This window comes from Podarcis pityusensis (assembly GCF_964106645.2).
Source record: "Podarcis pityusensis genome assembly, chromosome: 16".
In the NCBI taxonomy this organism is placed as follows: domain Eukaryota; kingdom Metazoa; phylum Chordata; class Lepidosauria; order Squamata; family Lacertidae; genus Podarcis; species Podarcis pityusensis.
The window spans coordinates 42,122,647-42,138,857 of NC_138041.1; the positions used below are offsets into that span (position 1 = coordinate 42,122,647).

At 44.3% G+C, this 16,211-nt stretch overlaps 1 protein-coding gene across 1 annotated transcript in view; it reads right to left on the reverse strand.

The window, feature by feature from the left end:
• Positions 1 to 3,409: 3,409 nt before the first annotated feature.
• Positions 3,410 to 16,211, reverse strand: part of MYO18B (myosin XVIIIB) — a 300,711-nt gene continuing 287,909 nt past the window's right edge. The window contains exons 44-45 of the mRNA XM_080986568.1: positions 7,180 to 8,471; positions 3,410 to 3,596 (exon numbers count right to left, since the gene is read on the reverse strand). Of these exons, the coding sequence (XP_080842694.1) occupies positions 7,181 to 8,471 (1,291 nt within the window). The 3' untranslated portion in view covers positions 3,410 to 3,596; position 7,180. The remainder of the gene's footprint in view (positions 3,597 to 7,179; positions 8,472 to 16,211) is intronic.

Sequence of the window (16,211 nt, forward strand, 5' to 3'; positions counted from 1 at the left end):
GAACAGTGTCTTTTTTTAAAATATCTTGGTATCACTTTCCAAGCTACATCTAGCTGGCTTGCCCACTTCAAGACTGTAGCCCTTCTAACACGTAGGACAATCGGTGCTCTGCTCAGCTTTTTTTATTCGAGGGGAGGGCAACTGGTGATCCCGGCACTAAAAGCTTTTGTTGGAAAAGTGATTCCCCAGATGCTATATGGAGTAGAACTCTGGGGATGGAATCAGAAGCTGTTAGAACGGCTTGAAATCTTCCAAAATTTTTACCTCAGAAGAATTCTAGGCCTCCCTCAGAGTACTCCGGCAGCTCTCCTAAGAGTGGAAGTAGGATTACCTTCTGTGTCTGCCAGGGCCCACTTAAGATTCCTGCGTTTTTTCACCAACCTCACAGATGCCCCGAACACCTTATTGGCTAAACAAGCCTTTGTATCATTACAAAATAATACTACTTGGCATAAAAACCTACTAGATATCCTATCCAGATACAATCTACCTGAGTTTAATACCCTTAAATTGTGGAGCCCTGATAAAGTTCGGGAATGGATCTTTGAAAAAGACGCCTTTTTGGACTCCACAAAGATAAAAAACTCTGGGTTTTCCTACTGGTTTCCCCGAGTAAAAGCAGTCAAAATCTGTGCCAACTACTTGGTGGAGATCACTGATCCCACCCTTCGGAGAGCTTTCACTATGGCACGGTTTCAAACACTGCCAACTGCATATCTGACCGGTAGATTCACAAAAACCCCAGTAGAACATCGTTTATGCCCTTGCCTTATGAAAATTAAAGAGGATCTTACACATTACCTCCTCTATTGCCCCATCTACTCGGGCTTTAGAGACGCATTGCTGCAAATTATACCCAACTCTATAACCAATCCTGAAGATAGAGTAAAATTTTTGTTAGTTGATGCAAACCCACGTATTACCCATGTGGTAGCGGTTTTTGTGATGAAGGCCATGAAAGCCAGGGAAAGATTTATGGATGACAATGTAAAGACCCCTTCATCGTCTGTTTAACTCGTTGCTTGTTTTCCCTCTCTTTCTATTTTGTGGAATGAAGGTTTTGTTGGCGTAGTATGTAATGAATTTTAATATTTTTTAACTATTGTTGTGTTAATGTTTGTGTACAGGCATGGTCCTCACAATAAACGGATTTGAGATCTATATCCATTTTCCTGGGAGCAGAACCCACTGAACACAAAGAGACCTTCTTCTGAGTCTCAGTGTATATGATTGTTTTAGAAGTGCCAAAGCTGGGATCATTCAGTTTGTAATGGAACGGTTAATTCTGTATGTTTCTTGCGAGTAGGCCTGTATACACTGCCTATGTAAATAATAAGAATAATAGTATTTCCTGCTTATTCAAAAAATATGTTTCACTCAGGCTGTAGGTTTAAGAATACCACCATCATATTATCAGATGATGCATTCTGTGTCCTTGTCCATGAATAGACTATTCAGCCAATTGCTCAAGTGATGTACAGCAAAGTCCTAATCTGCATAATGCCCATATGTCCTTCTGAAAACAAGTGTCACAGGGACTGCTGCTGTCACTGTTTGTGGCCTGGCCTGATTCTTGCTTTTGCTCCAGCTGCTGGTGTCTTGCTTCCAGGGGAAATGCTTTAGGGCATCCACAACCTCAGTCCTGAAAAGAGCCCCATAAGCTCAACTAAAGGATGCCTCTCCACTGGTCCCTGGAATCAGAACAGCAGCAAAGGTGGGCCTGAACAGATGCCCTGCTTTTCTCAGTGCTCTGGATTTAGTGAGCTTCTTGAGAAATCCCAGGTATGCTTTTGCTGCTGCTCTAATGCCAACAGAATTGCTGCAGCCCTGCCACTGCAAGATGGATCCGTCCATCCCACCCCCCACCCCACCCCCGCCAGTTCTGCCAAGCTGAGCTTCTGGAAGCCTCTCCCTGCTGCAATGTATTTTCTTATTCAATCCAACTGGAGCAATATTCTGGCCTGATGTGTATGGGATCAGCAGGCAATTGTTCTTCTGCAGAGAGAAAAAGCAAAAGAAAGGGAAGCAGAATTCTCCAGCGAGTCAGGGTGATGGATTGATCTACTGACAAACACACTTGTGTGTGTGTTATAATGCCGCAGTAAGCAATGAAACACACACACAGGTTGCAACATTTCAGCAGGACTACAAATCAGGATGGTCCAATGAGGAAGCAGCATTATACTGAATAAAACCATCTAACTCAGTATTATCAACACTGACTGGCAGCAGCTCTCCAAAGGTTTCAGGCAGGGGGCCTCTCCCAGCCATGCCTGAAGATGACAGCCCAAGGATCTCACCTGTGCCCATCTGCAGGTAAAGCAGGTGAGCTGCAGCCCTTCTGCCATCTTCTTCCTGTATTTGAACTCCTCCAGTCCTTCATTCTCTGGCCACTTGTCCCCCCACCCCACCCCACCCCACCCCTGCCCCCCCCACCCCACCCCTGCCACCACCAACTTCATCCCTCCCACCCTTAACTGCCATATTTCTATCATGAGCATCCAGCAACCATAACCCTCCGATTACGAGCTTTCATTTAAAAAAACCACGTAGGTTTCTAGCAGTTGCAAGACCTGAAATATGGGGCAAAAGGTACAGGCATTCTTCATTCTGTTATGAGAAACCAACCAACTCCCAACCCCCATCCCGACCTGCCCCACTCCTACCAGAAAGATTCCTCTGTAAGGTAGATCTAAGCCCCGCTGAATAAGAAGGGCATTTCTCTGGGGCCCCTGACAGTCGGTAAAGAAGGTAAAGGACCTCTGGACAGTTAGGCCCAGTCAAACTCATCTCGCTTCAGCCCGAGGGAGGCGGCATTTGTCCACAAACAGCTTTCGGGGTCATGTGGCCAGCATGACTAAAGTGCTTCTGGCGCAATGAGACACCTTGACGAGTGCCAGAGAGCATGGAAATCTATTTATCTACTTGCACTGGCAGGTTTTCAAACTGCTAGGTTGGCAGGATCTGGGACAGAGCAACGGGAGCTCACCCCGTTGCACGGACTTGCACTGCTGACTTTCTGATCAGCAAGCCCCAGAAGCTCAGTGGTTTGGACCACAGCGCCACCCGCTCCAGTAGCGGGCACTGGCTGGTGATGCAGGTCTGTTGCTCACTGGCAGAACATCTGCTTTACCTGCAGAAGCTCCCAGGTTCAATCTCCAGCATTTCCAGGAAGAGCTGGGCAAGAACCCTGCCTGGCACCTTGCACAGCTGCTGACAGTCAGTGTGGGCAATACTGAACTAGATGGACCAGTGGCCCGACTCAGTATAATGCAGTTGCCTAGGTTTCTATCACGTCATGTCCATGGTTGGCTCTTCCTAATCCCAATAGGATTTTTCAGAGCATGAAGGGTTCCCTGAAGCCATCTTGAGCACAGACAGGAAAGAGGGAGGAGGAAAAACTCAGATGCAAGAAGCAAAATGTTTTATTTTGTATAAATCAAAGAGATAGCACAGCCCGCTTCTCTTACATACACATGTGTTGTTGTGCCTTGTTGGGTTAGGAAACTCAGGTGCCTCCAAAGCAGGTGGGGAAGCCAGAGCCTGGAACCGACAAGGATGCCTGGATGGTGATGATTCAGACAAAAGCTTGGCTCCTGGAGAGGGGAAGGAGAGGGGGAGGGAGGGGGGAATGTAGATACCAGAAATACTGAATTGAAATTTATTCACATTTGCCAGCACCTCTTTCTAATTTAAAGACTCAGTTTCCTCCCTGTTTCTGTCCATCTCATTTTGAAAATCTGATCTCCCACCTTCATTGGGATTCAGACCTAATGTTGCAATCATCATCATAGGTGAGCTTACCAAGATGTGCGCTTCCACAAGAAAAGCCAAATGTTCAAAGCCATCTCAGGTCCCCTGTAAACATCACACAACTTGCATTTAAATAAAAACATTTGCAAAAATCTGAGCTGCTCAGATTTAATTTCTTAACTGGCTCTTAATGAGCTCATCTGCCAGCAAGCTAAGGAGACGAAACTACAATTGATATTAGGAATATTAAAGCATGGCAGATGGAACAAATCATCTCATCTCAGCAAAGTGGATGCCAGCTTCACCAACCAGGTGCCCTCCAGATGTTTTTGACATCAGCCCCAGCCAGCAATGATTTTGACATAGTGGACAGATCACTAGCAGTCATACTCCTGTCCTGTCAAGTTTTGGGCATCACATTTCAAGAAGAACAGTGACCAACCCAGATGTATCAAGAGGTGGGATGCCAGAAGGTGGAGAGTCTGGAAACCAAGTCCCATGAAAGAGCTGTGCAGGTTGCTTAATAGTATGAGCAGCTGGAGAGTGTGTGAGCCAATGGCAGATGGCCTTAAGTATATGAAGGGCTGTCACAAGGAGGAGGGAGCAGGCTTGTTCTGAGTGGAAATTGCAGCAAGGAAGCTGATTTCTTCTAGGCATGAGGAAAACTTGCTAACAGGAGGAGTTTCTTGGCAGAGTAAGAACCTTCACATGCATTTAAGCAGAGGCCAAGCAGCCATCTGTCAAGCGGGTTGAGCTGGATAACCTCCTAAGGTCCCACCCAGTTCCAAAATGCTATGGAGGCGGGTGGCTGAAACTATTTTAAAGATACCCACTCCAGTTGCCTTGCTTTTCACATTTCATCCGGGGTGAATGCAAAGGACACAGGGGCTGCATCGTCCAGACTAGAATGGAGGGAGCTTACAATAGCTGGTGGGTTTGAATCACTGCCTAAAGCCAGCTTTGTGTGCTGTATTGTGCTATCTCACTCATAAGACCTGCTGTTCTGCCCCCCCCCAATATTTGTAGATTCTTCAGAGCTTCTGTAACAAGGATCAGAAGCACCGTAGTTACGGGGTGGGGGACATTGCAAAATGTACATTCCAACTTCACTTGTATATTTTGTTTTGCATTTTTTTAAAAAAGAAAAATCCCTCCACAACTGCTTTGGGCTGCCCTTTCCATCTTTACACTTTTGGGGCAACAGATTCCAGGGATGAGAGTAAGTTTCCATCTCCTCCCCACTAAAACCCCAGTTCCCTGCAACTGACTTCAAACAAAAGTCACACACACACAAACACGGCTCTTTCAGTTATGTAGACGGTGTTTCCTATAAAGAAATGTTTTACTAACACATCCAAGCTGCCTGGTGTTGCTTCAGCAGTTTTGATCACAGCAGGACCTGTGAAAATGTCCTCCAAAGGCAGCCTCCTCGCAAAATGTTTTCTAATGTGTTTTAAGCACTTAACTGCAGCAGTGGGGTGTCCATCCATCTGGGAGCTGGAGCTTCAACCGAAGTTGGAGAAATAAATCCTCATGGCAGACATGACCAAGAAATGGAAACATTTGGAGCTGGTGGACACTTTGAGCAAAAAAACCCAACCAACTCCAATGTGTGTGATGCGACACCTCTAGAGCTTGCTTTCCCATATAAAGCTTTGTGTGTACAGAAGAGTACTGTACTTCTATTTATGTGCACATTGACTTATATGGCCACCCCCACCCCAGTCTTTGGGCCTGCAGGGAAGAGCTATAAAAATGCAAATTTTGAAACTAAGTCAAAACTTCCCATGGAACTGCATCCACACAAAAAGTATAAAAGTATAAGAACATAAGTAGAGCCCGCTGGATCAGGCCAGTGGGGGCCCATGTGGCCCAACATCCCCTTCTCACAGGCAAAAGAGCCCTTTCCCACCCTGGGGGCCCCAGCAACCGGCAGTCAGAAACATCGCTGCCTTCAACTGTGGAGGAAGAGCATAGACTCCTTTGGGACCTTCAATAGTCCTCTCCTCCTCCATCCATTTGTCCAATCCTCTTTTAAAGCCGTCTAGGTTGGGAGACATCACGGCCTCCTATGGGAGAGAGTTTCCTAGTTTAACTATATACCGTGTGAATAAGTACTTTCTTTTTCCCTGTCTTAATCTTCAAACGTTCAGCTTCATTAACATTAAAAAATTCAGGCCAAACCAGAAGATCTTGCAACACTTCTTAGAAAATGCTCCGGCGGTGGAGCTGTGGAGAAACTACTGAGACTATGGCTGGGTACACACTCATTCAAAGCACGTTCTTTCTATCAAAGAATCCCAGGCACTGTAGTTTGTTGTGTGGTTGTGGGAATTGCAGCTATGTGAGGGGTAAATTACAGTGCCCATAATTCTTTGAAAGGAAGAAGGTGCTTTGAATAATGGCATCGTGTGGATGCAGCCGTTGCCCCCTTGCTGCACAGATGGTGCAGGCCAAGAAAATCACTCTGTAAAGAACGCAATTGGGCACATGAATCCCTGCCTAAGTATGAAGGACCTGGAGATATTTGGTAAAAGCTAAAGGTAAAGGGACCCCTGACCATTAAGTCCAGTCGTGACCGACTCTGGGGTTGCGGCACTCATCTCGCTTGATTGGCCAAGGGAGCCAGCGTACAGCTTCTGGGTCATGTGGCCAGCAGGACTAAGCCGCTTCTGGCGAACCAGAGCAGCGCGCAATAGTTGCACCAATATTGGTATTGGCACAAGTCAACACTTATTAGAAAGGAAAACTGGTGACCAGAATCCACTCATCTCTCCTTTACTAAAAGGACAGAGGAATGCAAACCTGCATGCAAACCAACTTCCTGGCTGGAAGTTGTTTGGAAAAGTCTACAAAAAGAAAACCTATAGAAAGACTCTAAAGTAATCCAGTAGAAGTCTGCTTCCTCAGTGAGGAAGTGCAAAGAAGGGAGAAAGAGCCTTGCCTCCCCAACCTCAACCAAGCCCAGCTGAGCAAGTAGCCTCTCCTAGGGCAGAACTGTAAGAACAGCAGAAGCAGCTGGGAAGGGGAAAGGGGGAAATAGTTTTGTGGGTCTTTGTTGCTCAATTTGTGCTATTTTATGCATTGTGGTATTTTATGCATTGTGACTTGCAGTCATTTTTATTTATCATAGTTTAGTAATCATTTATTGTAATGGTTAAGAGTGAATTTCTGTTTAATTATTATTTGCTGGTGGTTTGAGAGTTAATTTTATTGTGTACTATTTTAACAGATTGTTGAATATTACTTTATTTGATATAAGTCATTCTATTTTAAAGTTATGTTTTACTGTGACTTTTTGTATTGGATCAGATTATTATAAGGTGTGTTCCTTATATATCGCTCTAAACTGCCTTGTGTATAGTAATATAGAAAGAAATTAAAAGTGAAATGAAAAAAATGAAATGAAAGATGCCAGCACTTTACCTTAGTCTTTTCCTAGGTATTTCATCATGATACTGTTTACATCATCTTCCTTCCCCTCGGCTTCAGACCGCCAGTCATCTTTCGCGCCCTCCGGGCTTCTTTTCCCAATGCATCCTTCCCCTTCCAGCCTTGGGATCCTTGGCCGACTCTTGATGCTGTCAGCACTTTTGAAAGATACAACTGAGCCAGAAGACGAAGACGAGTCAGAGAGGTTTCCAGGGTCCTCTTGGGGTTTTGGACTTGGTGATAAAGTGGCCTTTATCTCAGAGAGGAAAGTGTGGCTGGGCGAGACTTGGTCTTCAAAACGGACACTCATGGGCCTCTGGCCTTCTCTCCTCTCTTTGGGACCTCTGGCCAGGCTGCTGGTTGACTGGCCTTTCCGGACGGCTGGAAGGAAGTCATCTGAATCATTATTCGTTTTCCTCTCATAGCTCAGAGTTGGTATTTTCCAAGAGAGTGGATCAGTTTCCTTTCCCTCACTTGGAACATCACCAAATCTTCTGTTCTGAAAGACCAGAGGTTCTTTTCCTAGATCTGTGTCTGTCGTTTCTTCCAGGGATGCCTCCAGGCAACTTCTCCATGGTTTAAGTCGCAAAGTGCTGAACATTTCTCCACCCAGGGCTGGGGAGCTGAGCTTTGAGTAGGTGTCATCTATGTTCTGAATGAGAGAGTCATAGGACCCAAACTTGGAGACCCTTTTCAGAGCTGGGGAGAGGTTTGGCCGTGCCATGCTCTCAGATGATATGCTCCTCAAACTAGAGGAGCGGACCAGGCCAGCTCGAGAACTTTCACCAATTCCCTCCAGAGTTACTGGGAGATCTTCATCATCCTTCAAAGTCTTGCATCTTCTAAGGGATGAGGCTCCTGTTGTTTGGTAAATAGGCATAGAGGAGACATCATCTAACACTAAGTTCCCTGGCTCTTTGTCCTTCAGTCTTTTTCTTCGCAGCTCTTCAACATATTCAGAAAGTGCAGAGGAGGAGCGTGACAACTTGTCTTCTGCTGAAGGGGACACCCTTCTGAGCACAGAAGGGGACAAAGGACTTGATAACATCTCTTCTGCCACTGCTGGAGAGGACATCCTTCTCGTAATGGATGGAGACACAGCTCCTAACTTTTGGAGAGTGAAAAACTCATTTGAAATGGGTTTCCCATAATCTGGTCTTTGGGTACCGAAGGAAGGGCTTTGATTAGCTTTGTCAAAATCAGCACCCCCTGCACTCCTTCCATATCCCCTTCGTTCTGCACCTAAGGGAGACAGCTGCTGGCTTGTTTCTTGATCCTTGTTTATCCTGGGACAAAAGGTGAAACAACAGCCACTGAGTAAAGCATTACATGGGACAACAGACTTCAACATCCATCATTTATTTTTAAAACTAAAAAAGAAAAGAAGTCTTTATTGAATGGCTTCATATCACATTTACAAATTCACTATGGAGTGGTCCAGACTTAGTCCGGTAACTTAAGGCCTACTGATTTCAGTAGGTCTACTATGAGTTATGTAAGTCTGAATCCAACCCTATGATTTCAAGAAAAGCAAACAGGAATGCAAATACAGTAATTGATTCCTATGGATAGTGTCCCAATTTAACCTTTCATATTAGATTTTCAAAAGGTCCATAGACCAGGGGTGAAGTGGAGCCCTTGTCAGCCCAAGGGTTTTAGCTCCTCCCAGGAGCCACGTGTTGGTGATGTGCAGGGCTGGAGGGCAAAAGTGGGTGGGGCCAATGGCAAGCAGTGGGCGGGCAGCAGATGTATCTCATGCAGTAGGTGATATTGGAAGCATGCAAAAACCAGAGGTTTTTAAGCACAGCAAGACATTCCCTGCACCTCCATCCAAGAGACATATAAATTTAGTTTCTACATGAACCAAGCAGTGCTAGCCATTTCCACAATGTTCTTGTGGAAAGTGGGCACAAAATCCTGGTTTTGCCAAGTGTTTTTTAGAGAATTAATTTGATTAAGTGCTGGTCATGTGTTCTGCGTTTTATGATTCTATGATATGTAAATGATTTTACTCAGTGCTTTTGTTCTTTTAGGAAAAAAGGTGCCGGTACTCTCCATTAAGTTGTTACCGTAAGTGTCACACTTTAAACATTTGGGGGCAGGAGAGGTCCTGGTACTACATACCCTTGAGCAATCCCAGAAAAACGCACTGCACACACCCATAATATATTTTTTTCAAACAAGTTGGTGGTTTAAACAATCTCTTATAAACAATCAAACATTATTCAAGGACACATTCAAGGCAGACAAAAACTGCTCAAGGAGCACAGAAAATAGTTTGGGCTGGGAAGAGTCCTGAAAGGCTCGAAATCTTCCACCACCTGGGTATAACTGTTTCAGAATTGTACAAACTCCAGTTTTTCCTGAAAGATTTCTGCAGAATTATTCCTACCTTCCCAGAAAACTGTCAGTTTGGTTTGGTTTCTCAAAAAAGAAAAGGGGAAACAAATAACTTTAAAGGGAAACTGAGGCAACAGAGAGACTCAGAAGGTTGGGCATCAGGAAGTCCTGATCATCCTCAACAGCAGCAGTGCAATCCGACTCAGTATATCAGCCCAATATAACTCATTATTTGGGGATACTCATAAGTGATGCATGCCCCCAGCAAATGTTCCCCTTCCTCTTTTGAATTGGACACTTCAGGTACAAAAAAATAACAATTCTTCTGAGGGCGACAACAGCCAGTTATTTTGTGTTTTGTGTGTTATTATAAGCCAATCCTTTTCTGTCGTTTTGTTCATACCTTCCCTTTCCCAGCTTTGTTTCACATATTCATTGTAGCTATTAATATTTTCTATACTTTTTACATAAATACTCCACCCCCCCTTCTGACAACCTTTTTGAAAGATCTCAGCAGCCCATTGATATCTGTTCCTCTTGTAAGACTTTGAATGTAGCTGCTGAGCATCAGAACAGCCCGGCAGTAGGATCAGGCCAAAAGTGCCTCATCTAGTCCAGCACCTTGTATCTCGATTTCCTGAAGGCTTTTGACAAAGTCCCCCATGATATTCTTGTGGAGAAGCTAGCAAAATGCAGGGTGGATGAGGCAGCTGTTGGGTGGATTTGTTCCTGGTTGACTGACTGAACCCAAAGAGTACTCACTAGTAGCGGTTCCTCATTATCCTGGAAAAAAGTAGCAAGTCCTGCCCTGGGCCTGTTGTTCAGAGTCTTTATAAACAACCTGAACCAATGGATTCACATTACAAGGAAAGAAATTTCAACTAAACACGAGGATGAACTTTCTGATGGTAGGGGTTGTTCGACAGACTCCCTTGGAAGGAAGGTGGTGGACTCTCCTTTCTCGGAGGTTTCTAGGCAAAGGTTGGATGGCCATCTGTCAGGGATTCTTTAGCTGTGATTCCTGCATTGCAGGGGGTTGGACTGGATGGCCCTTGGGGGTCCCTTCCAACTCTACAGTTCTGTTATTCTATGATTCTACGGTTGTCCAAGTTGGTGTCCGTCAAAATACCTTGAGATTTGCAAGTAATGAACACTACCCCTTTTGTATCACTTGGTCATATAATAGAATTTTACTTTGAGATAAACTTTTAAAAAAGATTTGGCAATACCTCCTCTTATCCAGCAACTGAAAATTTCTCTCACACACACTCTCTGAAAACCCATTTATTTCTGATGCTAGAAGTGAGATGGCTGAGGCTAAGGCTATCCTGTCAATTCTGGCTACTATCTCTCCAATCTCTCCAAATTCCGCCACACTCCTGATGGCTGCCCTACGTCCCATCTGAGAATGGCATGCCTGCCCCAGGAGTGGGGAGCCTCAGCCTTCGCAGCCTGTCTATCCAGCCTCCAGGACTCTTGCTTAGTGGTGCCCACTGTGCAGGGCACATGCCTCCTCCCCAGCTGTGCGGTGCATCCACCTCCAGAACCTTTGACTCACTGGGATGTGTCCTTGAACTTGCTTGTCTGGAAGGAGAGAGGTGTGAGTGGGGTCTTCACAAAACCCTCCAGCTTTTGTGTGGACAGAAGGTGTCTCATTGCACAGAGCTCCGCATTACATGCACTGATCCACCTACTTTTCCCTGTGACCACACCCTCCATTGGCCTCTGGCAGAGACCCTTCGGCTGGTTGAAGGGGATATGCTGAAAGGAGCCTCTCCCACCCCTTCCTTTGTCCAACTGCAACACAACAGCCCTGCAGTGCTGCCAGTGGGCTTTACTCTCTGGTAGTGGCTGCAGCCCAGACGGGAGGGAACCCGAGATGAACATGAAAAACCATTGAACAAACGGCACCGTGGTTGATAGCTGAGTGCTACATTTGGTGAGGCTATCCTACCTCTGAATGCTTTCAGTGCTTTGAATCCTCACAATCCAAGTACATGTACAGAATTCTCAGAGGAAGCCTAATATTTAAATTTAATATTTACATTGGAAATGGCTCTCGGTGTCTGCAGTTTGTTCCTTGTGTTGTAGAAAGTAATTTCTAACATCATTAAGCTAATCACAAATGGCTGAATTATTTATTTGACATATTTATATCCTGCCTTAATCTTAATCTTCAATTAGAATAGCTATGAAAAAGAGTGCCAGAGTTGGAGAAAACGCCTCCCGTCCCCTGTGGGCATTTTATTTATTAAAAATGTGCCTCCTTTTCAAGTCTCAAGGAATATTGTATTCTAAAAAAACACACCCAGCTAAGCAATTTTTTTAAAAAAAAATTCTTTACCGCTTTATATTTTTTTAAAAAACCTCAAAGCGGTGTACAGCATATTAAATCAATAAATCAATAAAACAATAGCTGGGCAATGTTCCTCTGGCCTCATGAGGAGCCTCTTCAGTAGGGCTGGTGAGTCTGGGCCTCGCCTCCTAGGCCAGGCGGAAAGGGCCTTGCAGGCAGCGGCCCCCATGCCTCACAAAACCAACAAGAAGGTAAAACACTGACCATCTGTCAAGGGGTTTGTGACCAAGTCAGTGACCAACTCAGAGAAGCCTCAGAAAGTGAATGGAAACAGGAGCATCCTGCAGAACTCATGGAAGAAGATGACAGACATTTGTGGGCAGAGATGGGGAAGATATTGGGTTTGGTTTGCTGACTTGCTCTTCCTGAAGCAGTATGTGAACCAAAACATGACTAGGCTTCAAAATTCCCAACTCTCTGAATTTTCAGATGCAATTCTCCTGATGCAATGTAGCTTGTACACAAATGTGTATAAAACTGGAAATATTAGTGGAAGTTACATAAAAAATGAATTGTATTAGGATAACCTGCTTGCATGTATACATGTATTAGTTAAAATTGCATACAACATACAACAAATTTCAAGAGGACTTTTTAAAAAAATTGCAACAGACTGCTAGTAATTAGGAAGCAATTCCTTCCTTCCACTTGCCAATTCTGTATGTGAACCCCTCAGATTTATGAAAAATTGTGTAACTGTTTCATCTTCTCTTGATGAGTCTTATGTTGCATCTGATTTTAGTGCTTCTTTGTTATTTTATTTGTATGGAAATGTTTCTCTTTCTGGCCATCTTTTTTTTTTATGCAACCTGATGCAAAATAACAACAACAACAACAACAACAACAACAACAACAACAATAATAATAATAATAATGTTATTTATATCCCGCCCTCCCCAGCCGAAGCTGGGCTCAGGGCGGCTAACAACAATCAAAATAATCCAACGTTCTAAAAACATTTCATTATAAAAATTAATTAAAATCAAATTGGTGGCAACCATTAAGCAAAATTCTGTGCAGATTGCCAGAAGGGGGGGCGGGTCAGGCTGTGCCCTGACCAAAGGCCTGGTGGAACAGCTCTGTCTTGCAGGCCCTGCAGAAAGATGTCAGGTCCCGCAGGGCCCTAGTCTCTTGTGATAGAGCGTTCCACCAGATTGGAGCTGCGGCCGAGAAAGCCCTGGCTCTAGTTGAGGCCAGCCTAACCTCTCTGTGGCCTGGGATCTTCAGGATGTTTTCATTTGCAGACCGTAAGTTCTTCTGTGGGACATACCAGGAGAGGCGGTCCCGTAGGTACGAGGGTCTAGGCCGTATAGGGCTTTAAAGGTTAAAACCAGCACCTTAAACCTGATCCTGTACTCCACCGGGAGCCAGTGCAGCTGGTATAGTACCGGATGAATGTGGGACTTCCGGGGGCGGCGCGAACGGCAATGGTGGTCCTCTTCTGACCGGGAGAGGAGGCTCCGCAGACACCGGGTCGTCCGCTACGGCGAAGCGGAGACCCACTCCGGAAAACCACAGGCGGCAAGAGCCTGTGGTCTTGAGGCTCGGTGGGCGCCTAAAGCGACCCTCCAAACGTCAAAGGAACCCCGTAAGGGGCTCCGGAGCGTGGAGGGGGGTTGCGGCGCTGTGAGCCGTTTCGCAATCTGCGGAGCGAAGCCGCGCTGCTGCTGCCGGTGAGCGCTGATCCCTTTTCCTGTCAAATTCGGATTCGGAACTAAAATCAACTTACTCGTGAGTAAAGACTGAATCACTTGAAATTAGAGACTTTAAATTAAAAGATTTGAACTTGGCTGAACTTGGCTGAGAGCGGAGAGACGTGGAAACAGGAAGTCCGTCTTCCGCTGCCATTGAACTTGAAAAAGCGAATACCTGGAGGAGTGGAGGCTGAAAAAAGAGCCTTTAAACTTTACGGATCTAAGCATCCACTGAACCTGCAATCTAAAGTAAAGATTCTAAGTTAAAGATTTGGAATTATTATTTGTATTTGACCTTCCTCCTTTTATTGGATTATAATTAAAAGGTGAAACCCAGGGTCCGGAGCTGCCTGAGCTTTGAGAGACTGAGCTGTCAGTACTGCAGATTTGGATACTGTATATTGGAACTTGCAACAATCTGAGGGTATTGAGACCTTCTAACTTGAAACATTTCTTTGGAGACAAGTAAGCACTGCTTGTAACAAAGTGATTATTAATATCAACTCTGCTAAATATTTGTATCTGAAGGTTCCTGGATATTAAATTAGACTCTGAAAGACATTTTAAGCTCCCTCTAGAGGATTGGATTAAAACAGTGACTTTACATTTACTTTCGATTCCCTGGTTGTTTGCTTTCTCTGGGCCTTTCTATTCCCATGGGAATAACTCAGTGTGACCTTGACTGATAGATAACGTTGGAATGAGTGGCACAAGAAGAAGAGGAAGAGTTAGACAAACAACTTTGACAACTCTAACCTCAGCCTCACAGACACGCAGATCATCTGTACCTACTTTGCCTTCAGAAGTAGAAGTAGAAGAAGTTGCCTCGTCACAGGCAAAAGAGGGAGAGGGAGAAATAGAGCAGTTACAATTGGAAGATATGGCCTCAGGAGCATCTGCTTCTGTTTTAGACAAAATTTTTGAAAAATTGGAAGCTTTGGACAAGAAAGCAGATGAGCAATCAGCAAAGATTGACAAAAATACAGAATGCCTAAATAAATTAACTGTACAAGTGGCACAGAACACACAGGCAATTGGACAGTTAACGGAGGCCACAGCAGAAAATCGGAAATTGGCTGAGGATACCAGACAAAAATTAGAAAATTTAGAACAAGAGGTAAGACCACTCACCAAACAAGTTGGGGAATATCAGACTTATCTTTCTATGATAGAACTGCGAAATCGTGAGAATAATTTGAGGATTAGGTCACTACAAGAGGCAGAAGAAGGAAACCTAGCTGAGTTTTTGACCAAAGAATTCTCCAAGTTCTGGAATTTGGAGGAAAAGGACTTTAAAATTGTGTCAGCTTTCAGACTTGGAAGATTTATAAAGAAGGAGAGGCCCAGAGACTGTTTGATAACATTGAGATCAAAGGAGGAAAGGGACAAGATTTTGGGCCTACACTACGGAAAGTCACTGGAGGTTCTGGACAGAAGAATTGAAATCTACAAAGACATTCCAAGACAACTGTTGGACCTTAGAGCCGCCTACTCTGAACTTGCCAAATTATTAAGGAGCAACGCAATTGCATTTAGGTGGGAATTCCCCCAAGGAATATCTTTTACCTTTAGAGGGAGAAAGGTCAAAATCAGAACATTGGAAGAGAGAGACAAATTTCTGTCTACACACGGAGAGGACCTTCAAAAAGGAATTGAACTACCTTCTGGGCCTGGGGCAACGCCAGTACCAACACCAGCACCTGGGGAACCTGAAGATTCTGTGAACAAGATACCACCCCTGGAAAAATAACCAGATTAATTCAGGATGTCTCTGCAACTGTTGAGCTGGAATATTAATGGTTGTAACATTCCGGAAAAAAGGAAGAAAATATTTCATATATTAAAAAAAGAACAATTGGACATTATTTGTTTACAGGAAACACATGTGACGAGGCTCCATAGAAAAGTGTTAATAAATAAAAGATTGGGCCAGGAATTTATATCGTCGGACAAAGTTAAGAAGAGAGGTGTGGTGATATATGCGAAAGAGAGCCTGTCACCTAAATTCTTATTTAAAGATGAACATGGAAGAATTTTGGCAATTGAGATACAACATCAAGGAGAGAAATTGTTGATATTAGGAATCTATGCACCTAATGAAGGGAAATCGGAATTTTACAAGAAGCTGCAGGAGACAATGCTGGATTACCTGGACTACAACAACATCATAATGATGGGAGATATGAATGGGGTCGTATCAACTAACATGGACAAGTCACAAAGCCAAAATGTTACAAAAGACGGCAGACTACCTAAAACCTTCTTTGAAATGACAGACAATATGGATTTGATTGACATCTGGAGGGCAAAGAACCCACTAGGAAGAGAGGGAACATTCTTTTCTGAAGCCCAACTGACCTGGACAAGAATCGACCAAATATGGATATCTAGAGGCCTGGCACCTAAGGTCAGAAAAGTGGAAATCTGCCCAAAGACCTGTTCCGACCATAATGCAGTAAAAATGGACATGACACTACTACCAACTGGATCCTTTAGACGGAAGATGAATGACAATTTGTCCAGAGATCAGGAAATTACCAAGAAGGCCCAAAAAGTTTTGAAGGATTACTTTGAGATAAATATGAATACTACGGTGGAAAAAAGAATCGTCTGGGACGCAAGTAAAGCCGTAATGA